At 39.1% G+C, this 19,568-nt stretch overlaps 1 protein-coding gene across 1 annotated transcript in view; it reads left to right on the forward strand.

The window, feature by feature from the left end:
• The window catches only part of LOC124623195 (chondroitin sulfate synthase 1), a 302,194-nt gene that overhangs the window by 265,817 nt on the left and 16,809 nt on the right, over positions 1-19,568 (forward strand). Inside the window, exons 4-5 of the mRNA XM_047149005.1 lie at positions 9,791-9,931; positions 13,598-13,778. Coding sequence (XP_047004961.1) covers positions 9,791-9,931; positions 13,598-13,778 — 322 coding nt within the window. The remainder of the gene's footprint in view (positions 1-9,790; positions 9,932-13,597; positions 13,779-19,568) is intronic.

Here is a 19,568-nt window from a genome sequence, read left to right on the forward strand (position 1 = left end):
GCGTGCCAAAAATATACTGTTTGTTCTTCAGTTTGTTTCGACGACAGTGCCTCACATATTAGTGTATCTTCTTTCCTTGTAGCATCTCGAATTTAGCTTAAGATACGTAAATTGTTCTGACGTTATTCTTAGATGGTTCACTGATTTATAGCGGGCACGTCTGAACGCCGCTACCAATGTAACTGCCACAACTTTCATTTCAGACACGAAAATGGTGCTTCGGTATGCATAAAGTGTCTAAACTGTGGTGTACACTGATCTCGTTGTGTAGACAGCCATTTACGGAATTACTTGCGCAACGCTGGTTTACAGCTCAGTCTTTTCGTGTAGACAATGCCTACTGAAGTATATGAAAATGCCACAGCCACTGAGGCGGCGTATGTGGCACTTTCCGGAGGCGGCTGCCACAAACAGCTGCCGACACGGCCGTGACTCACACTGCTTGAGGTGCCGGCTACTTGACGGCCACTTTGTGTCGGGCACTGATAACTGTTTCAAACGAGATCCAGCGTTGCTGCAGTCGAAACGCTAACGAGACCGCAGCAGTGTAGTTCCACTCAGCGGCACATTGAATCGTTCCGACAATGAAGCTCTCTTACGGCTTAACAGCAGATATCTCCTTCCGCGACAGTTTCCACAAATCGTAAATAAATTCTTTGGTATGAGATATTACTGTTGCGCTTCCATTCTGATGTTCAAGTATCACTCGTATAGCTGCCAACTAGCATTTGATCAGAGTGTTGGACGTACTTAAAGAGACAGAAACATCCATGCGAAAAAATATGGTACATTGTTTCTGGATAATTATTAAGAGTAGAGTTAATTACCATTTACATATAATCTTCCACTAAAATGAACATCTGCATTTATCATAAATGGTGGTCGATTTCGAAACATAGATTCCGAGTAGTAATAGGACGCAGAGAGAGAAGAAATATTCTGTAGTATGCAAAAGCTCTGTTAATTTTATTATCCACAGAGACGACTTGAAAATGAAAAAAATAAATAATAGAAGTACAAGTAACGAAGTCCATGTACAATAGCAATTTGAAACGAGTATTACAATTACGAACGTCAGTTACTATTTAATGCATAGCCGTACATTGATAACAATTACAGAGAATGATGTTCTATGTGAGTCTCCTTGATCATACGGACAGTGTCTACACGAGAATCCATTTCACGGCAAAAATTTTAAAGCACATGTGGAGTCACCGACACGAGTGTATTAGATATGCGCATTTTGAGGTTTGGTATTGTTTCCGGCTAAGCAGGCACGTTCACAAGGTTCTTTCGTATAGAGATTTCGGTGGCCAAGAGCAGAACACAACGGTTTGGAAAACATCGATTTAAAAATGTAAGAACCTTCATACCCCAAAGTAGGGGTGGCTCCATCTTGCTGAAATATGTAATCCATGGAATCCCTGTAAGATGTAATATAGGCTAACGCTCAATCGTGTTCAGTTAAATGTTTCAAAAAACGGTTCAAATGGCTCTAAGCACTCTGGGACTTAACATCTGAGCTCACCAGTACTCTAGACTTAGAACTACTTAAACCTAACTAACTAAGCACATCACAAATATCGATGCCCGAGGCAGCATTCGAACCTGCGATCGTACCAGCAGCGCGGTTCCAGACTGAAGCGCTCAGAACCGCTCGCCCACAGCGGTCGGCAGCGAAATGTTTATTGAAACACTTATTTAGCTCAGTGGAGAAAGGTGGCCCGTACGGTTTTTGTGTCGGCATCATAAAGAAACATTAACTTTCGGTGAGTCACGGTGATGTCCAATTACACACGTTTTGGCTTCCGGCACTGACTTACAATAATTCGTGAGTTTGACAAACTCTTTCAGTTTCAATGCCTGTGAATATGATACTTCCGCTTCCCTCACTTGCGCTGGTTTCCGATTCAATGCGCTCGCGCTAATATCGAAATTTTGAACTTCGTTTACATTTTTTGTAATTCTTATCGATGGATCGCAATGCATTAATAGTTACACCCGTTTCCAACTGCTATATTAATTTTGAGTGGTCCTGTATAACGAAATTCGAGAGCTACTGAAATGATGAGTGAAGTTATGTAACGCTCGTTAAAGTTCCGAAAATCCTTTCGCAAAAATAGCTAGGGAAATATTCTGGGAGAGAGACTCAAAGAAGCTGGCCAAGGCCCATTGTTCATATGGTGTGAGACGGCTCCTAGGATAACAAAAATTTGATTTTCTATATTTCATACAGTTATTGACTTAATTTAAAATGCTGCCATAATCTACTTCTTAAGAGATATAATCTTACGTTAAAGATTTAATGCATAAGTCGACTATTGCATTTAGAAACAGTGTATATGTCCTGAGGTAGCACAAATTACCCAGACTACCTTCGCCTAGTGTTTGAGAATGAGATCACTTAGCAACTTCGAACAAACTTTATCGATAACTACAAAGCTTTAGGACTTTTTTTCTCACTAACACCACTCGCAAAATGATGACAGGGAAAAAGTTGATTCTTACTACATTTTCGTTGTCACTGCAACAAACTGTAGCATCAGGCATGACGTTTTAAAATTATTACTTCTTTACTACTAAATCTATTCGGCAACACATTTTGCAGGCAGTATCCACATACAGCACTGAAAATGCCAGCAAAAGTTTTCACTGTACGACACACAGTTCGGGAGATACGGCGTTTTATACGTGGGAGTTTGATTCTTTAAAGAATCCGTATGGGGATATCGCTAAAATACACCCCAAGACAAAAAACTAAATAAATAAAACGACGCACCACGAAGGAATTATCCGAATGGGTCGGATGTTCATCTACTGACAAACAAATGACTACAATTTCAGAAAAACTGGACGATTTATTCAACAGGAAGAGCTTCACAAACTGAGCAAGTCAGTAACGTGTTGGTTCACCTCTGACCTTATAACACGAACAGCTATCCTGCTGGAAGATGCAATCACCTTTGGGGAACTCATCAAGCATGAAGAGATGCAGACGGTCCACAATAATGTTTACATTGTCCAACGTTGCCATGGTGCGTTCGATTACTGCTCATAGCGGGCTGCATCCGTGGTGCGGTGCTTGGAGCAGCAATTCGCCTACATGTCAGTGTATCCGGACACAATCATGGACCTGATGTTCGAAGAAGCATGATTCGTCCGACCAAGAGACTTGCTTTCATTGATCTACGGTCCAGTCTCGATGATCCCGAGCCCACTGCAGTCGTAGGTCGCATGAACCTGCAACTGCTGTCGCCTACTTTCTTTACCGCGCCACATTCCCGCGGTGCAATTAAGCAGCATTCAGTCTCAGTTTGCGCAATGGTCATAAAGTTTTGGCTCATCCATGTACAGAGTGATCTATTTGAGACGTCAGAAAAGACTAACGTTATACAGGGTGCGTCAAAAAAATGTACACACACTTTGAAGCGTCATAGAAAATTTATTTCCTGTTCTACAATGTTAAATTTCTGGAAATGCAAAGCTTAAAATCCAACTGGAAAAATAAATGTACTTTGCAAATGTGATTAATGTACAAACTGGTGGCCTTCAGCATCAATACATTTCTGAGTACGAGTCACCACTGATTCCGTACATCGTACCAAAATGTCCAGTGAGATTTCTGCGCACACCGCCTGAATCTCATTCCAAAGTGTGTCCAGGTTACGTGGTTTACGTTTGTACATCTCATCTTTTACTGTGCCCCATAAGAAGAAATCCAGTGGCGTGAGGTCTGGAGAGCATGCAGGAAACTCGATTGGTCCCCTTCGTCCTATCCACTGGCCTGGCAGATTGTCATCCAGGTATGCTCGTACATCCCTATGATAGTGCGGCGGGGCGTCATCTTGTTGGAAATAAAACTCATCATTACCGTATAATGCACGACTGGCAGGGAATATGGAGTCAGCAAGCATTGTTAGGTACGTTTCCCCAGTAACAGTACCTTCAAAGCGGAAAGGCCCAATGAGCCCCTTGCAGACAAACCCCACCACACATTTACACCAGGCAAATTCACAGCCTTTTCAACTGTAATGTGAGGATTATCTTCAGTCCAGTACACACTATTGTGCCTATTGACAGTTCCATTGAGTTTGGATTGGGCTTCATCCGACCAAATTATGCTACCCATAAATCCCGGTTCACGTCTCACCATCTCCTGAACCCATTCACAAAATTCTATCCTTCGATCTGGATCGTCGTCACTTAGCTGTTGCACCAGCCTTGGAATGTACACACGAAACTTGCCTTTCTTCAGAATGCGTAGCACACTACTAGCACTTACATTACTCTCACGTGCCGCTTGCCTTGAAGATTTTTGAGGCGAACGCTAAAACAGTTCAAGACCACAGTCGTGGAATCATCACTTGTAGCCGTATGAGGTCGCCCTTATCGACCTTTATGCACGTCACACACTGTTCCATGAATTTCGAATTTGTCTCGTAGACGTGTAATTGTTAACCTTGAAGGTGGTTCTGTACTATACTAACTTCTCCACTGTCTTCGAACCGCAGCTACATTCTCAAACTTCCAGTACCACTTTATTATCTGCTTCCGCGCTTCAAAGCTCAAACGCACGTCCGCCATGTTGCAGTTACTTCCTTGCCACTGCTTCCACCTGTTGAAGAAACATAACATTACTTTCTCATAGATATTTAACCTTGTAGAACGGAATTAAATTGTCTATGACAGTTCAAAGTGTGTATGCATTTTTTGAGGCACCCTGTATTTCTTAAGGTAGTATATCTATCTCTGAGCAATTTTTTGTAATGTATGTGGAAATGATTGGAGTTAACAATGAGTGACCATGCTGCGGGAGGCGTAGTACACACCGCAAACACGAGATATCAGAAACACATTGTACGGAGGTGGCACAAGTTGGCGCCCTCAGTGTCTCGATTGTTACGTGAAAATTGTCGTTATGCCATAACAACACACTCAGTGTGTCGTATGGTATGCGAAATACTCGAGTGTCACAGAGACACAGCGAGCTTTCAGACGTCGATGCAATGTCATCGACCCATTCTTTTTTGTGGAGGAGAATGTTTGTGCCGTCAGTTATCTTGAAATGATCGAGCAGCATGTGGTCCCTCAATTATAGCAACATGGGATACTGGGCACCATTATCAATCAACAGGACGGCGCTCCACCGCACTGGGTTCTCGTTGTGAGGGAATAATTAAACCAGATATTCAAGATCTTTGTTGTGCCCGTGGCCTCCTAATGGCCCCGACTTAACGCCTACAGATTTTTTTGTGTGAAGCTACGTCAAGTCAACAGGGTATGCACAAAGAATACATAATGTAGTCGACCTACGGAGGCGGATTATAGCGGCCATTCAGTTAATCACCCCAGAAATGTCGCGAGCCACTTAACGCAAAATCGACGAGAGGCATGATATCTGCATTCACAATGGCGGACGTGATTAATGCTAATATATTGTAACAGAAACCTCAGACGTATCACTTTTGTGACATATCAAACAGATCACACCATATTAATTCTCTATTACTAACCAAGAGTAGAAAGAAACCAATTGACACACACTGTGTATCCTTGGGTGGTCCTATTTTTGTCTCATCATTCTTCCGCAGAACAAAAATGGTGCCGAGGTGCGATATGAATATCAAACCTCACGCTTTTCAGCGTCGATAGTCTGTAAATCACTTTTAAGCGCCTGGCAGAGGATTCATCGAACCACGTTCACAATAATTCTCTATTATTCCAATCTCTTACAGCGTGCATAAAAAACTAACACCTATACCTTTCCGTGCGAGCTCTGATTTCCCTTATTTTATTATGATGATCGTTTCTCCCTGTGTAGGTCAGCGTCAGTAACATATTTCCACAACCGGAGGAGAAAGTTGGTGATTGAAATTTCATGACAAGATCCCGTTGCAACGAAAAACGCCTTTGTTTTAATGATGACCGCCCCAAATCCTGTATCATTTCAGTGACACTCTTCCTCCATATTTCGCGATCTTACAAAACGTATTGCCCTTCTTTGAACTTTCTCGATGTACTCCGTTAATTCTTTCTGGTAAGGATCCTACACCTCGCAGCAGTACTCCAAAAGAGGACGGAGAAACGCAGTGTAGGCCGTCTATTTAGTAGACCTGTTACATTTTTTAAGTGTTCTGCCAATGAAAGGTAGTCTTTGGTTTCCCTCCCCCACGACATTTTAAGTTGTTCATAATAGGAGTCCCTAGGTATTTAGTTTAATTTTCGGCCTTTAGATGTGACTATAAGCGAAGTTTAGTGTATTCCTTTTAGCTCTCATGAGGATGACTCCACACATTTCATTACTTAGGTCCCGGCGGGGTCAGGGATTTTCTCTGCCTCGTTATGGCTGGGTGTTGTGTGCTGTCCTTAGGTTAGTTAGGTTTAAGTAGTTCTAAGTTCTAGGGGACTGATGACCATAGATGTTAAGTCCCATAGTGCTCAGAGCCATTTGAACCATTACTTAGGGTCAGCTGTTAATTTTCGCACCATATACAGATATCCTTTCTAAATACTTTTGCAGTTTGTTTTGATCTTCTGATGACTTTTCTAGACGATAAACGATACCATCATCTGTAAATTACCTAAGACGGCTGCTTAGTTTCTCTCCTAAATCCTTTATATGGATAAGGAACAGCAGACGACCTGCAATACTACATTGGGGAACGCCAGAAATCACTTCTCTTTTACTCAGTAACTTTCGGAAAGTTACTACGAACTGTCACCTCTCTGACGGGAAATCGCGAAATCCACTCACATTAACTGAGACGATATTCCATAAGAAAGCAATTTCACTACAAGCCGCTTATGTGGTACAGTGTCAAAAGCCTTCTGGAAATCTAGAAATACGGAGTCAGTTTGAAATACATAGTCAATAGCACTCAAGATTTCGTGTGAGTAAAGAGCTAGTTGTGTTTCACAAGAACGATGTTTTTAAATCCGTGTTGACTGTGTGTCAATAGACCGTTCTCTTCGACGTAATGCATATTATTCGAATACAATATATGTTCCAAAATCCTGCTGCATATCGACGTTAATGATATGAGCCTGTAATATAGTGGATTATTCCTACTATCTTTCCTGTGTGTTGGTGTGACCTGTGTAACTTTCAAGACTCTATTTACAATAATATACACCTTCAGTACCTAATGACAGCAATAATAATAATTGAAATGAAAATGTGAAAATCCAGTAGGCCTTGATTACAGCATTAATTTCAAAGGACCGTTATGTGGTTGATATACCTGGGAACAGCAATACGCGTGAATATGATATAGAATGCACAGTCTAATTCCAGAGTGTGACGGCTGCAAACATTGTGCAGTAATGTAGACAAAAAGTCAACTAGATCTGATAATGAAAAAAATGGGGACACAATTCAGAGATCTCAAGGAAGTACATAACTCACGCGTAGCAATCGTGAAGATTAATAACAGCTCAGACTGAAGTAGATAAAAATGTTCTAAAGTTCTACCTTTAGAATAGAAACTGCATCTATAATCTCGGGATGAGGATGCAGATTCCTCAGCTTTTGGCGCAAAGTCTTCGTAATTATTGTTCCAAAGTATCGCTTTTCTCTGATTTGCGGCCTTCTATAGTAATTACGCTGTCAGGCTGCTGTTTGTCGAACAGGCCGCCCTTTAAAAGCGCCGTATTTATCGCTCCACTGCCGCTGACTTCACATGTGTGCCTCTGAATGTTCACACAAGTAAACCAAGCTCGCTGTCGCCTTCCCACGAGATGAAGAACCCGTTGCCAGCAATTAATCCACTTCGTTTCCCGTTGGTGAAACTTCGGCATCGTTACACTCAACCAAAAGCCTGCTTTATGATTCACGAATGATCCTCACAACTTGATTCACAAAAGATAAAATGCAATTAAAATTTTTGTGTTAACATCTAAATCCAGCTACCTAGTCAGAAAAATTTCATATTTAAAATGTGGTTTGAAAAAAAAAAAAAAAAATACATCAATAAAGATAATACAACAAAATAAATCCCGGTACTTCATTTTACTACGGCACTACGTAGCTTCAATAAAAGGCATATGTCTTCTGTAAGCTACCTGATTTTTAGATTCAGAAAATGTTCTTCAAAGTTCGCTACAGTAGCTATTTAAGTCACATGTGGTAACAGCTGTTTCATTCACCGCTGAGCACTATTACAAGGATACTGATAAAGTTGTTACAAAAAGACATAATTCATACATACAGGCATTTGCATACTTATTGGTCTAGTTTGACAAGTATGGGGCAGGTAGTTGGCCAGCACTTTGTTATAGGAACCACCCTCAATTTTGTTTGAACTATTATAGAGAAGGAATTAGAGTCTCCATCCTCCTGTACACAAAGTTCGACTGTTTAAAATCGCGCAACTTCATTTGGTTTATTCCTATTGTACAATATTATTTTGTTTAAGTTACATAAAAGCTAGTGCTACACTGTTTGTCAACACTAAGAACTGCACACACTACACGCATAAATTACAAGCAGACACCAGGAACATGTCAGTGATGTTTGGTTTGTGCCACAGCTTCCCATTTGCTTGTATGAAAAAGTGAGCTAACATTTCTTCATAATGTGTGAGATATTAGTATAATTTTAATCTTTGACTGAAAATGCTGTTTTGTGTTTTACATTTATTGTTTCTTGGTAAATGTAAGTTCAGTCTAGATATTGTTCCAAGATGTAATTAAAAATCCCCAATGTTTTGAAAAGATTTTCACAATGATCCCTGTTACTATTTTTGGTTATTATCCTTTTGAACCTTCTTTATAGTTTGAAAATTTTGTTCAACATTTTGAGTCGTAAATAGGCGAAACAAATAGACTGTCTTGTTGTGCCTATCTGCGACTCAGCATTTCTGCTATATGGTGAATAGCAACTTTTCTTTTCATAGTATCGTTATGTTCGACCCTGGATTTTCCATTGTTTGATTTTTGTTCATTTTGTACATTTGTTTCCCAGAAAGGAATTTCATAGCTAGGAATCAACTGTTCATAAGAGTAGTACGTAACTAATAGCCGCTTTCTGTGACGTACTGATGACAGAACTCTAATGCCATTCAAATAAAGACTAACACTTTATACATTAATATATTTACATGAAGTACATTTAAAAAGGAAACCGCCACTTAAAATTATGGATGAAATATCTTCTTATGAAGTAGATGCCCTTCTTTGCAAGAAAGTGAGGAATGGATCTGAGGAAATAGGTGTATTATGAGATTAGCAAGGACTGTGGCTCAAGGGGAGAAAGCAAGATAGGATGAATGGGATATCACCAAACGGTGGGTTGGGTGCAGAGACAAGAGGAAAGTTTATATGTGGTGCCATTGTTGTCCAGCCAATGTGATGCCCATTGTTGTCCAGCCAGTATGATGCTCATCCAAAATTATAATCACATATGCCATTGTCACTTTTATTTGCACGGTTTATTGTTGCCATCTAAAAGCATCCATTCACTGAAATGAAGGTTACCCTTCTAGTGACAAACTGTGTCATTCTTGTTGTGAGTGAAGGTCTTCATTGGGACATGTGATAGCATAACTCATATTGAATGGCTGCTACTTACATATAAACAGGAGATTATTCATATAAAATGACATTCTTATGGAGCTTAGTTGTTACTAACAATTAGTGGGTTGCGAGTGTGTCCATAGACTCAAAGAAGGATTCATTTTTGTGCTATCTGAATTTTTTCTGTGTATATTTTATGTATTGTGTGCATTTGTGTAATTTATTCTGCATGTGTGTAATTTATTCAGAGCAGTGAATATGGTAAATTTTGTTTCAGATGCAGACAATTCTGTATCACAACTCCAGTGGTAGTGCAGCTTTCACGGGTAACCTGAAGCAGAAAGAAGTTCACAGAGCAATTACTCTGCACCCTGTGAAACACCATGAGCAGATGTATAGAATACACAATTACATGCAAGTAAGATTATTATTTCTGAACCACTAAATTTAGTGAAAATATATCAGTTCTGCTCACATTGCTACGTAAAGCTCTAAGTTCGATTTTCAGTGTAACTTTATTTATACTGCGTAACAAAAGATAATCATTGCTGTGTTGTTGCCATGAGCTAATTTACATATGAAGAGTGGAAATGAAAAATGTTGTGTCAAATCTCACATTTGTCAGGGGAATCACAAACAATGTATATATTTTTGTACATAACTTATTTTGTATCCAAAAAATTGATAAAGTATTCTGATATCATCTCATCACGGCAAAATAAATAAATAAAAAAAAAAAATAAACAAAACTAAGGCTAATAAGAAGGCTTTTGTTTCAAGTGTCTTTAATACAGAGGAACCATGTTATATTTGTGACAATGTAAGAATTGAAATACAGCATAATATTTTAACCAGTAGAACTATAGTCAAGAAAAACCAGATGACATTTCTTTTACATTTTTACAAGTGATAACATAAATAAATTCGGGGAAAAAAATCTGTTGGTGTTGACTTCCATTTTTTATGCAACTCCATTCTTGACATCCTGAAAGCCATGGATCAAGGCTGCTGAGTAGGCACAGTGTTTCTTGATTTCTGGAAAGCTTTTGACTCAGTATCACACCTACACTTGTTACTGAAAGCACGGTCATATGGGGTATCAAGCAGAAATTGCAAAGTTTACTGTAAAACTTCCTGTGCTGTCAAGGAGGTAATGGCAATATCGTCAACAGATCTTTCTGTTTTGTAACTGATAAACATGGCTGGTCTTCCAGCTTAAGTAGGGCATGGTGTATATCTTCTATGGTCTTTTATACTTCAAAAACATCAATATTTTTCCATTATTCTGTTTCAGAGTAAGAATTTTGAGATGGATGAGTATGAGACAGTTTGTTCATACTTAATTTGGAGATCTCACAGCCCTGCATTGACAACAGTATTTCAGAAACATCTTTAAGATCAAAGAAGTCAGTTGAAGGCATTGGAATTCCATGGAATGCGTTAATAGTTTTAAATAACTCAACAAGCTTGAGCAAAATTTACGGAACAACGGCCCTGCTTACTTTTCCTCATTTGTCTACAGTTGCAAAATCTCTGTTGCAGCTCAAAAAGCTGTTCCCACTCACCTAAAACTTGTCTCTTAAAACCATCCCAGACTGCATGGAGGAGGTCTTGACGCGTGGCACTTGGAATTCTGCTGGGAAGCTCTGCTTGGCACAAAGATCAAGTGCGATGTGTTACTAAATGTTTGAAACATTTGTGATTTAACACTTGGAACAAATTCACGTATATGCAACACAGGCACCATGGCACTGAAAGTGCATTTTGTGAAAAAATAGCACTTCAAATGTTTTCCATTTCCACTCTTCATATAATACATCGCTTTTTATTTTAACGTTAACTAGTTATAGTGTACTAATGCTGCAGGTATCTTTAGTCTGCCAAATTAACAGACACACAACTTTTTGAATGTCTGTGCCTCAGTATATAAAGGATTTTAAGAAAATTAATTTTAATTTATATTTGTTTCTTCATTCAGTATTTTTGGTTTAATATTAAAAATCAATGATTTGAGAATAAAAATTTATAACCAGCATACACCACAAAGAAACAAAATAACTCCAAAAAACTATTTTTTCCCTTTTGATTAGTTGCTCATGATGTAGCATAAAATGTGTTAATTTGAGACTGTTTGAAATAGTCTGTTATTTTCAAACAACCACCTGGTTCCCTTCTTACACTTTTGCCAGTGGCCTAAGCACTATGTTCTAAATGTACTGTCCCAATTCGGTGGACAGCTACACACACTATTGGCAGTGACTGGAAACTGTTACTTTATGTGTTCTTTTGAGTACAGAATGATTGTGACAATTTTTTAAGCTAGTATAATGCTTGCTTGTGATGAAATATTGTTTTATTGAATCTATTTATTTTTGTGCTGCGTGGACGTCATTTTTACTATGCTCTGGAAGCAATGGTATGTGTGAAAATATAAAATTCAGTTGGGTTACCATTAGTAGTTAAATTTGTAGTTACACTTTACAAGTTCATATTATGCAACGGCATATTGTTTTCAGTCAGCGATGACACAGGATATGACTGCTATTTTAACATACATTATAGCAATCACAGAAGTGGAGAGTGCAATGAAAGAGATCACAGAGTGCAATGAAAGAGATCACAGGCAAAAGAACAACTCTGCATTCTCTTCTTTCTTTTTTGTAGGAGTTATTCATTTATTTCCTGGCATGATTAAGATTATTTAACTGGAAAAATGTTATAAATTTTTCATTATCAGTTTTCAAGTTAATTGTTTAAAGATAGGAAACATCTCTTTCATAATTTATGTTCATACTACAATACTTAAAGAGGGTGATCTTTTTAAGTAAAGCTTCGAGAATTTTTTCTTATTTGCAGATGCAAAAATTTGTCATTTTCTTACTTTGGTAAGAAATATTAGTTGATTGGCGACTCCATAGTGTCCTGTGCACTACGACCAGATAATGGGTATACTTGGAAGGAGAGACAGCATTGGTCGTATATTTTTGTTTATTATCGCAAAATCGATTTTCGGTCACTTAGTGACCATCTTCAGTGCTGTAATATATAACTTAAATTAGTAAGCACTGGTGTCAAGCTTACGGAGTCTATGTGATCGCCGTAAGCTTATTGACACCAGTGCTTACTAATTTAAGTTATATATTACAGCACTGAAGGTGGTCACTAAGTGACCGAAAATCGATTTTGCGATAATAAACAAAAATATACGACCAATGCTGTCTCTCCTTCCAAGAAATATTAGAATAATTTGGCTAATGTGGAGTGTGTCCTGCTTAATGTAAAGGGCAATCTCTACAGATGAAATAAGTGGTAGGGGATTTTATGTGAGCTGGAAGACCCAACTCCATTTCATCTGAGCCTTTAGGGTGTTTAGCCAACATGTGAAGTGAAAGTGTGTCAGTGCTCCAATGGAGAGTTTAGGTGCAACAAACACTGAGTAGTGTTGTGCCTTCAAAATTTGCTTTAATGGGGTGGCTGAACAATTTTTAGTTTAGTTTAGTTTAGTTTATTGAGCACCCGTTTTATCATGTACAATGATATGGGATTTGTCATATGTTACATACAGAAAAAATATGAATAACAACATATTATGTAAAAACTATCAGTGAATAATCTGAATTAAATATATAGGCAAAACAATTATAGCTTACATGATATAAATTTGTAACAATATAGGACACAAATAAGTTACATATATTCTGTGTATAATGGACAGCAACAAGAAACAATGATTATAACACTATATTGACAGATTAATTAATTTTTGTGTGTACATAAAAGAGTCTACCCCACAACACAAGTTTGTATATGAGTAACTTATAATCTTGTGATTACCAGCCTCCAAGTGGTGCTAGCATCAGTGTACTGATCCAAGAGGGCCATATTTTGGAGAATATCAACTCACTGTACATGCATGTTCAGTATTCCTTAAAATGATTTCAATCACTATCCCTTTCTTATTGGACAAACCATGTATGCTTAAGGAAATACATGTTTAAAGTGATCTCATAATCAAGTAATTATCTTTTGTGTACAGCTACTTGAATCATGCTAGTGTTTCAAATTGTGTTCACTAATTTTCTAGGCACTGAAAGTTCAGGATCTGCAACAAGAGAGCATTAATTTGCATCGTGATATTATAGCTACGATGAAATACTTAAATGTTCCACCACATGAAGTGGCTGATGTATTTATAGCAAAGGATACACCTCTTTTTCCAGCCAAAGAGGGAAGTCCACATTATTTGGGAGATTCAGCTATGCTAGGTAAATGTTTCTTTCAATTCTGTTACTCAATGAATAACTATGCCATAAAATGTCTATATTACGCAATATAAAATGTCATGTTCCAGGTGTAATGAATGCTCACTGGTGAGACAGTAATGCATTTGTTATTTTGCTCTAAGAATTAACAATTTTTTTTATTAGAAGCTTTTTTTATTCTTGCACAAGAAGACTGAATGAATGAATAAATGAATGACCATTTTTAGAAATTCCAATGTATTCTGTTTGTCCATTTGCTTCAAGGTAGACTGACAAGCAAATAAATATTATAATACCATTTGATGAAGGATTGTTAAGTAAAAAAGCCCTTTTATATCAAATAGTGTCACAATATCCAATTTCTATAAATGCATTACTAAATTGTAAATATTTAATAATATCCATTCACATGGCGTATTATGTGAGAAGATGAAGAGCGGGTGTGAGATGATGAATATTAAATCATGCTGTGCCTAGGTCAAAATCAGTTGATAATACACTAAATTATGACAGAGTGGCATCTGACTGTTGATAGAAGTACATAATTTTTAGTATGGTGTTTGCGCTAATGACTTATTCAAACTGTTTAATTGTAATCTAATTATTTTAAAAGCTTTTGTGACCTACTGTGTACTCTTTTTGTCATTTCCAAACGCATTTCCCTATAATACAAGCTCAGCATAACATGTATTTAAGGAAAACTTTGGATTCACTAGCTTGCTGTTAAAGATCAGATAAATTCCTGAAAGAAAAGCAAACTTATGGTATACGTTACTCAAAGATTTATGAACTTGTCTATGAATATGCTTGCTTGTTAGCAACACTTTGTCATTACACTTGTAGAAAGAGACATATGGTAGAGCTAGATCTGGATCCACTTTCCACCGATTGATTATTCCTATTGATGAATTTCACAATAATCTGAAAATATTAACATTCAGAAATTGTTGGTGTTTTTGTGTATGCTGAAGTTAGTTTCAAGGGAAGCTACATCCACATCTGTCAAAAAAATGTCCCTTTAGGTTGCTTACAACTCATTTTGTGAACATATGATTGGTGAACATGGGGCCCTGTGCCTTGCAAAGAACTATTTCCCTTTCCAAGCTACAAGTCTAATCTCCATTGCACTATACACCCCCCCCCCCCCCCCCCCTCCCCAATAGGCTCAACAGTGATAGCTGGGTATGAGCATCGGGCTCCCGCAATTCATGAGTTGTGGGCTTGTGAATGATGCCTGTCTTCTTTTACCACAAACTCTGAACCCACTTCAGTCACCCCCATGTGGTGTGACGTTGGAAGGTTATGTGTTTTGGAGAGTGAAGGGCTTGGGTTAACTGCCCAGATTGTGAGGACGATATTACATATAAAAACAATTACCCAGGCAAGAGCGGCTCTGCCTAAGACTACAACCAAGAGGAAATTTTTAATCATTATAACAGAGCATCACTATACTAGAATGTCTTTGTTGTGATAAGGAAATAAGAGGCGTCTTTTAAGATAGAATCCCCCTTCTACATGAACAAAACTTCGGAAAGTATTGCTGGAGCTCTAAAATCTATAAAAAAAACTTCACTGTGGAATGATTTTGTTCAAATCTGCTATGTCTCACTAGGTGACCACTCTTCTACGCACTATCAATTTTTATCAGTGTGCCATAGCAGTAGAAAAACACAACACACCTCAAATTCAGAAAGGGGATTGATAAGTTGTAGTGACATCTTGGACATGGGTGCCGCTGAACTGCAAAAAGACCGGAAAATGGAATGTGTAATGGAAGACAGAAACATGAAGAGAATGTATGGTGTGCTACAGAAGACTGCCACTTTCACCCTGTTATTCAAGTGGCTTATTCTCACAGAGCATATCAAAGCCAGGTTTATTTGATGGCAAGTAAAACATGTATTCAGTCTGATGCAGTGTTATAAATGCCAAAGATGTGGTCACACCACATTAGCATGTAATGGCAAGGCAACACTGTGCAAATTTAGGAAAGATACCCCTATGAAGCACTGCCCCTGTGTTCAATGCCAGACTTTTGAGTAAACTGCTCACTTGGAGCAAGAATTTCTTGGTATTTCTAGAGGAAAGAGAAAATCCAAAAATTAAAGTGACCAACATAATTTTGTTTACTGAGGTAAAGAAATAAGATAAGTCACTGAAATCTACTATTTTCTTATGTTCCTCTGCTGCTTCTCGGTATGGTAGCACTAACTTTCACTGCAGCTTTTCACAAAACCGAGTAATAGATTTTGGCAGAAACATGTGATAACACACATGCTACTAACCTGACAGCTTCTTTGAAACCAGTTCCAGCATAGGTTGCTAACAAACTGCAGAGACAAATCTCAGTCAAAAATCTAGATGCATGAAGTAGTTCAACCTTTTGGAAACAGCCTACATTGCGACAACAAAAGGCAAAATCTATGCCCACAATGGACAAAATCCAAAGAAACCTTGGACAAAATCATCAGACTGGAGGTTAGTATTAACATATGAAAATTACTCTGAGATAGAACTGCAAACATATGCTGATGAAATGGAAAATTATCCTGCTTCTCCTCAAGGCTTGAGAAACAGGATGAAAGAAAACTACTTATGATTAAGGATTCCTACATGGCTGTGGAATCTGTATGTTTCAGAGAAGTAAAGTTTTTAACTCAGGACAGATCAGTGTGCCTTTGCATACAAGAGATATGGTTTAAAACTTCAGACAGCACTACATTTAAAGGCTACATCATCCAAGGAAGGTGGTACAGAAGGTGGGAGGGCTAAAGGTGGAGTGGGACAATTCATTTGTGATACATACTGTTCTGTACATGTCACCCTCACCATCCACCTTCAAACAGTAGCTGTTCAACTTTAAACACTATTAAGTATAACTGTGCACTTATAACTCCCAGCTCCTTTACAGCCTCTTCCATTAAATCCACTGTCCCTTTCTCCTCCTAGGAAATTTCAGTGCACATCATCTGCAGTAGGGTTCTACACGCACTTATCCTAGTGGTTGGGTAGTGGAGAGATTTCTGTTGTTGATGTCTGCCTCATCACTACAGGGAAACCTGGTACAGCATGATATGGTACTTGCAACCGGTGTCAAAGGAAATCCTCTTATTATGTTGTAATTCAGAATGACTGACAGAACAATTGCCTGACTCATAACAAGAGGCAATTTGAATACCTCTCCTCAAACCAGGAAATGACTGAACGTATGCCAGTAGTTATTGAAGTGTTGCCTTAATGAGCTGTGTGGAAAATATCCAAGAGGGCATAGTCAACTGTCATCTGGTATGGATATTAGAGACCAGTTGGCTCGTTAGCCACTCACAGTTTGGATTCAGGAGATGTCGACCGACAACTTGATCCTGTCAGAGGTGGAAATCCAGCAGGATTTCCTACATCAAAAGCATTGTCAAGGGGTATTTTTTTGATGTCATTAAGGCATACAACACTGCTTAGAGCCACAATATTGTCAGTCAGCTACGCCAGTGGGGCTTTCGTACCTCCATCCCCAGCTTCATTCACTCCTTTTTCTCAAGACATCTTTTTAGAACACACTCGGTGATGTGCCATCAGACAGTTTCGTGCAGGAGAATGGTGTTCCCCAGGGCAGTGTTTTAAGTGTCACCCCCTTTGCCATAGCCATTAACAGTAAGTAACAGTAAGGAGTCCTGACCAATGGTTCTTATTTGTGGAAAATTTTATGGTCTTCTGCTCTTCCTCCAATACTGAAGTAGGAAGTTATCATTTGCAACTTATGGCAAAAAGGTTTGAGATGTGGGCTGTAAAGACTAGTTACACATTTTATCCAAGAGGGGGAAGGGGGGGGGGGGGGAAGAAATGATCATGTGGCATTGATGGCTGGGAGATTTCAGGTGATGCCACATTATTGGGCGACTTGCATGTCAGTGATGATGAATGATGATGAGGACAATACAACACCCAGTCCATGAGTGGAGAAAATCTCCAATCCAATTGGGAATCAAACCTGGGCTCACTGTGTGGGAGGCAAACACATTACCACTCAGCTAAGTGGGTGGACTCCCCAGAAAAGTGTGTGTGTGTGTGTTCATTTTAATCATTCTCATCATCTTTTTAACTTACCCAAATTGCATATGTGGGACATTATTCTTCCTTTCAAAGACTGTGAAGTTTCTGGGCTTCAGTTTTGTTGCAAAACTGTTGTAGTTACCACACCTAAAGGGCCTGAAGGCAAGGACCCAGAAAGCACTGAACATCTTCAAGTGTCTTAGTCACAGGTCTTGGGGGACAGACAGGGCACATCTGCAGTGGTTCTATAGGGCCTACATATGATTGTGGCTGCACAGAGTAAAGCTCAGCAAGGCCTTCTTACCTGAAGACAATTAACACTGTATACCATCAGGGGATCAGGCTGGCCAGAGGTGCAGGACCAGCTCCATATTCAGTATCCATGCTGAGACTGATGAACCGCCACTTGTCATCCAATGACACCTCCTCATAGTGCATCAACCGTGTACCTTTTTCACTACTTCCCCAGTGTACCATATCATTGTTTGTCCAACTATGGAATGCCGTTTAGCAATCATCATCAGGCAGTGAGGCCATTTGGGATCTGTGAGAAGTGTGTTCTGGATTCCCTTGGTGTGGGGCATGTACAGGCTCAAATACAAGGTTTTAACTGATTGAAACTCCTGGTTACTTCAGAGGCCCAGAGTACTTTTAGATTTAGCACAGTAAAGGAGAGATTGAACTCCTGCTTATGTTTTGAATATGATATTTTGTGGCATTTTAAAGGAGAACCACAATTATATACCTGCACCCACAGATGGGTCTAAACAGAGGGCTACTGTGGGCTACTCTGTTGTTTTCCTGATCATGTCCTCAAGAATCAGTTGCCTCAAGACTCCACTGTCTTTGATACTGCATTAGCTGCAATCTTGAGGGTGCTGGAGCAGATGAGATGTGCTGTGCCTGCTAAATTCCTCATCTGTTCCAACTCTCTGAGTGCCCTCCAGTCCCTGCAACACTAGTATCCGGCTGATAAAGTAGTCCAGGACATCCAGGATGCCCTTTTCCATTTACAAATACTGCGGAAGAAGGTGTCTTTCTGTTGGGTGCCAATAGAGAATGAAAGGGCAGATGCAGCAGCCAAGGAGACATATTGTAATCCTCAGTTAGTTCATTGTGTCACCCTCTGCATGCTATTGCCTTGCTGTTGAGGTACAGAATCATACGTTAATGTGAAGAAGGTGCATCTAGCAAAGTGCCATATGGGTGGGATGAGGTCCTCCTTACTTGTCTTCACATAGGCCATTGCCCTATAACACATGGCTTCTTGCTCCGGCGAGAGTACCCTCCAATGTGTGGTGTACAGATTGCTATGCACAACATTTTACTACACTGTCTTTTATTTTGAAACCAGAGGGCAGTGGCAGATTTGCTGACAGGTCTGCCTTCTATTTTTAAGTGGTATTCAAACAAGTGTGGTTAGAGTTTTAAGGTTTTGTTATATGTCCAAATTGTTTCCCAAGATCTTAGGGAGATGTTCTTAATGTTAACTGGGCGACTGATTCACCCTTGTTTTTTTGTAAGTGGTCAGCCAGTCACACTTCCCTCAGCTGTTTTTTAGCTTCTTTGTCATTATACTTATGTTCTAATCCCAGATATAGCACCTTTCACCACTTCTCCATTGTCTTATAGCGTGTGAGATGGAATGATGGTGTGGGTCAGTGCAAATGAGGTAGGAGTGAATGCCATTTTGTAGGTTTACTCATTTCAGTGTGGCAAAATTTTTAGCCCTTTTATTTCTTTTAA

The sequence above is a fragment of the Schistocerca americana genome, chromosome 7, assembly GCF_021461395.2.
Source record: "Schistocerca americana isolate TAMUIC-IGC-003095 chromosome 7, iqSchAmer2.1, whole genome shotgun sequence".
Taxonomy (NCBI): Eukaryota; Metazoa; Arthropoda; class Insecta; order Orthoptera; family Acrididae; genus Schistocerca; species Schistocerca americana.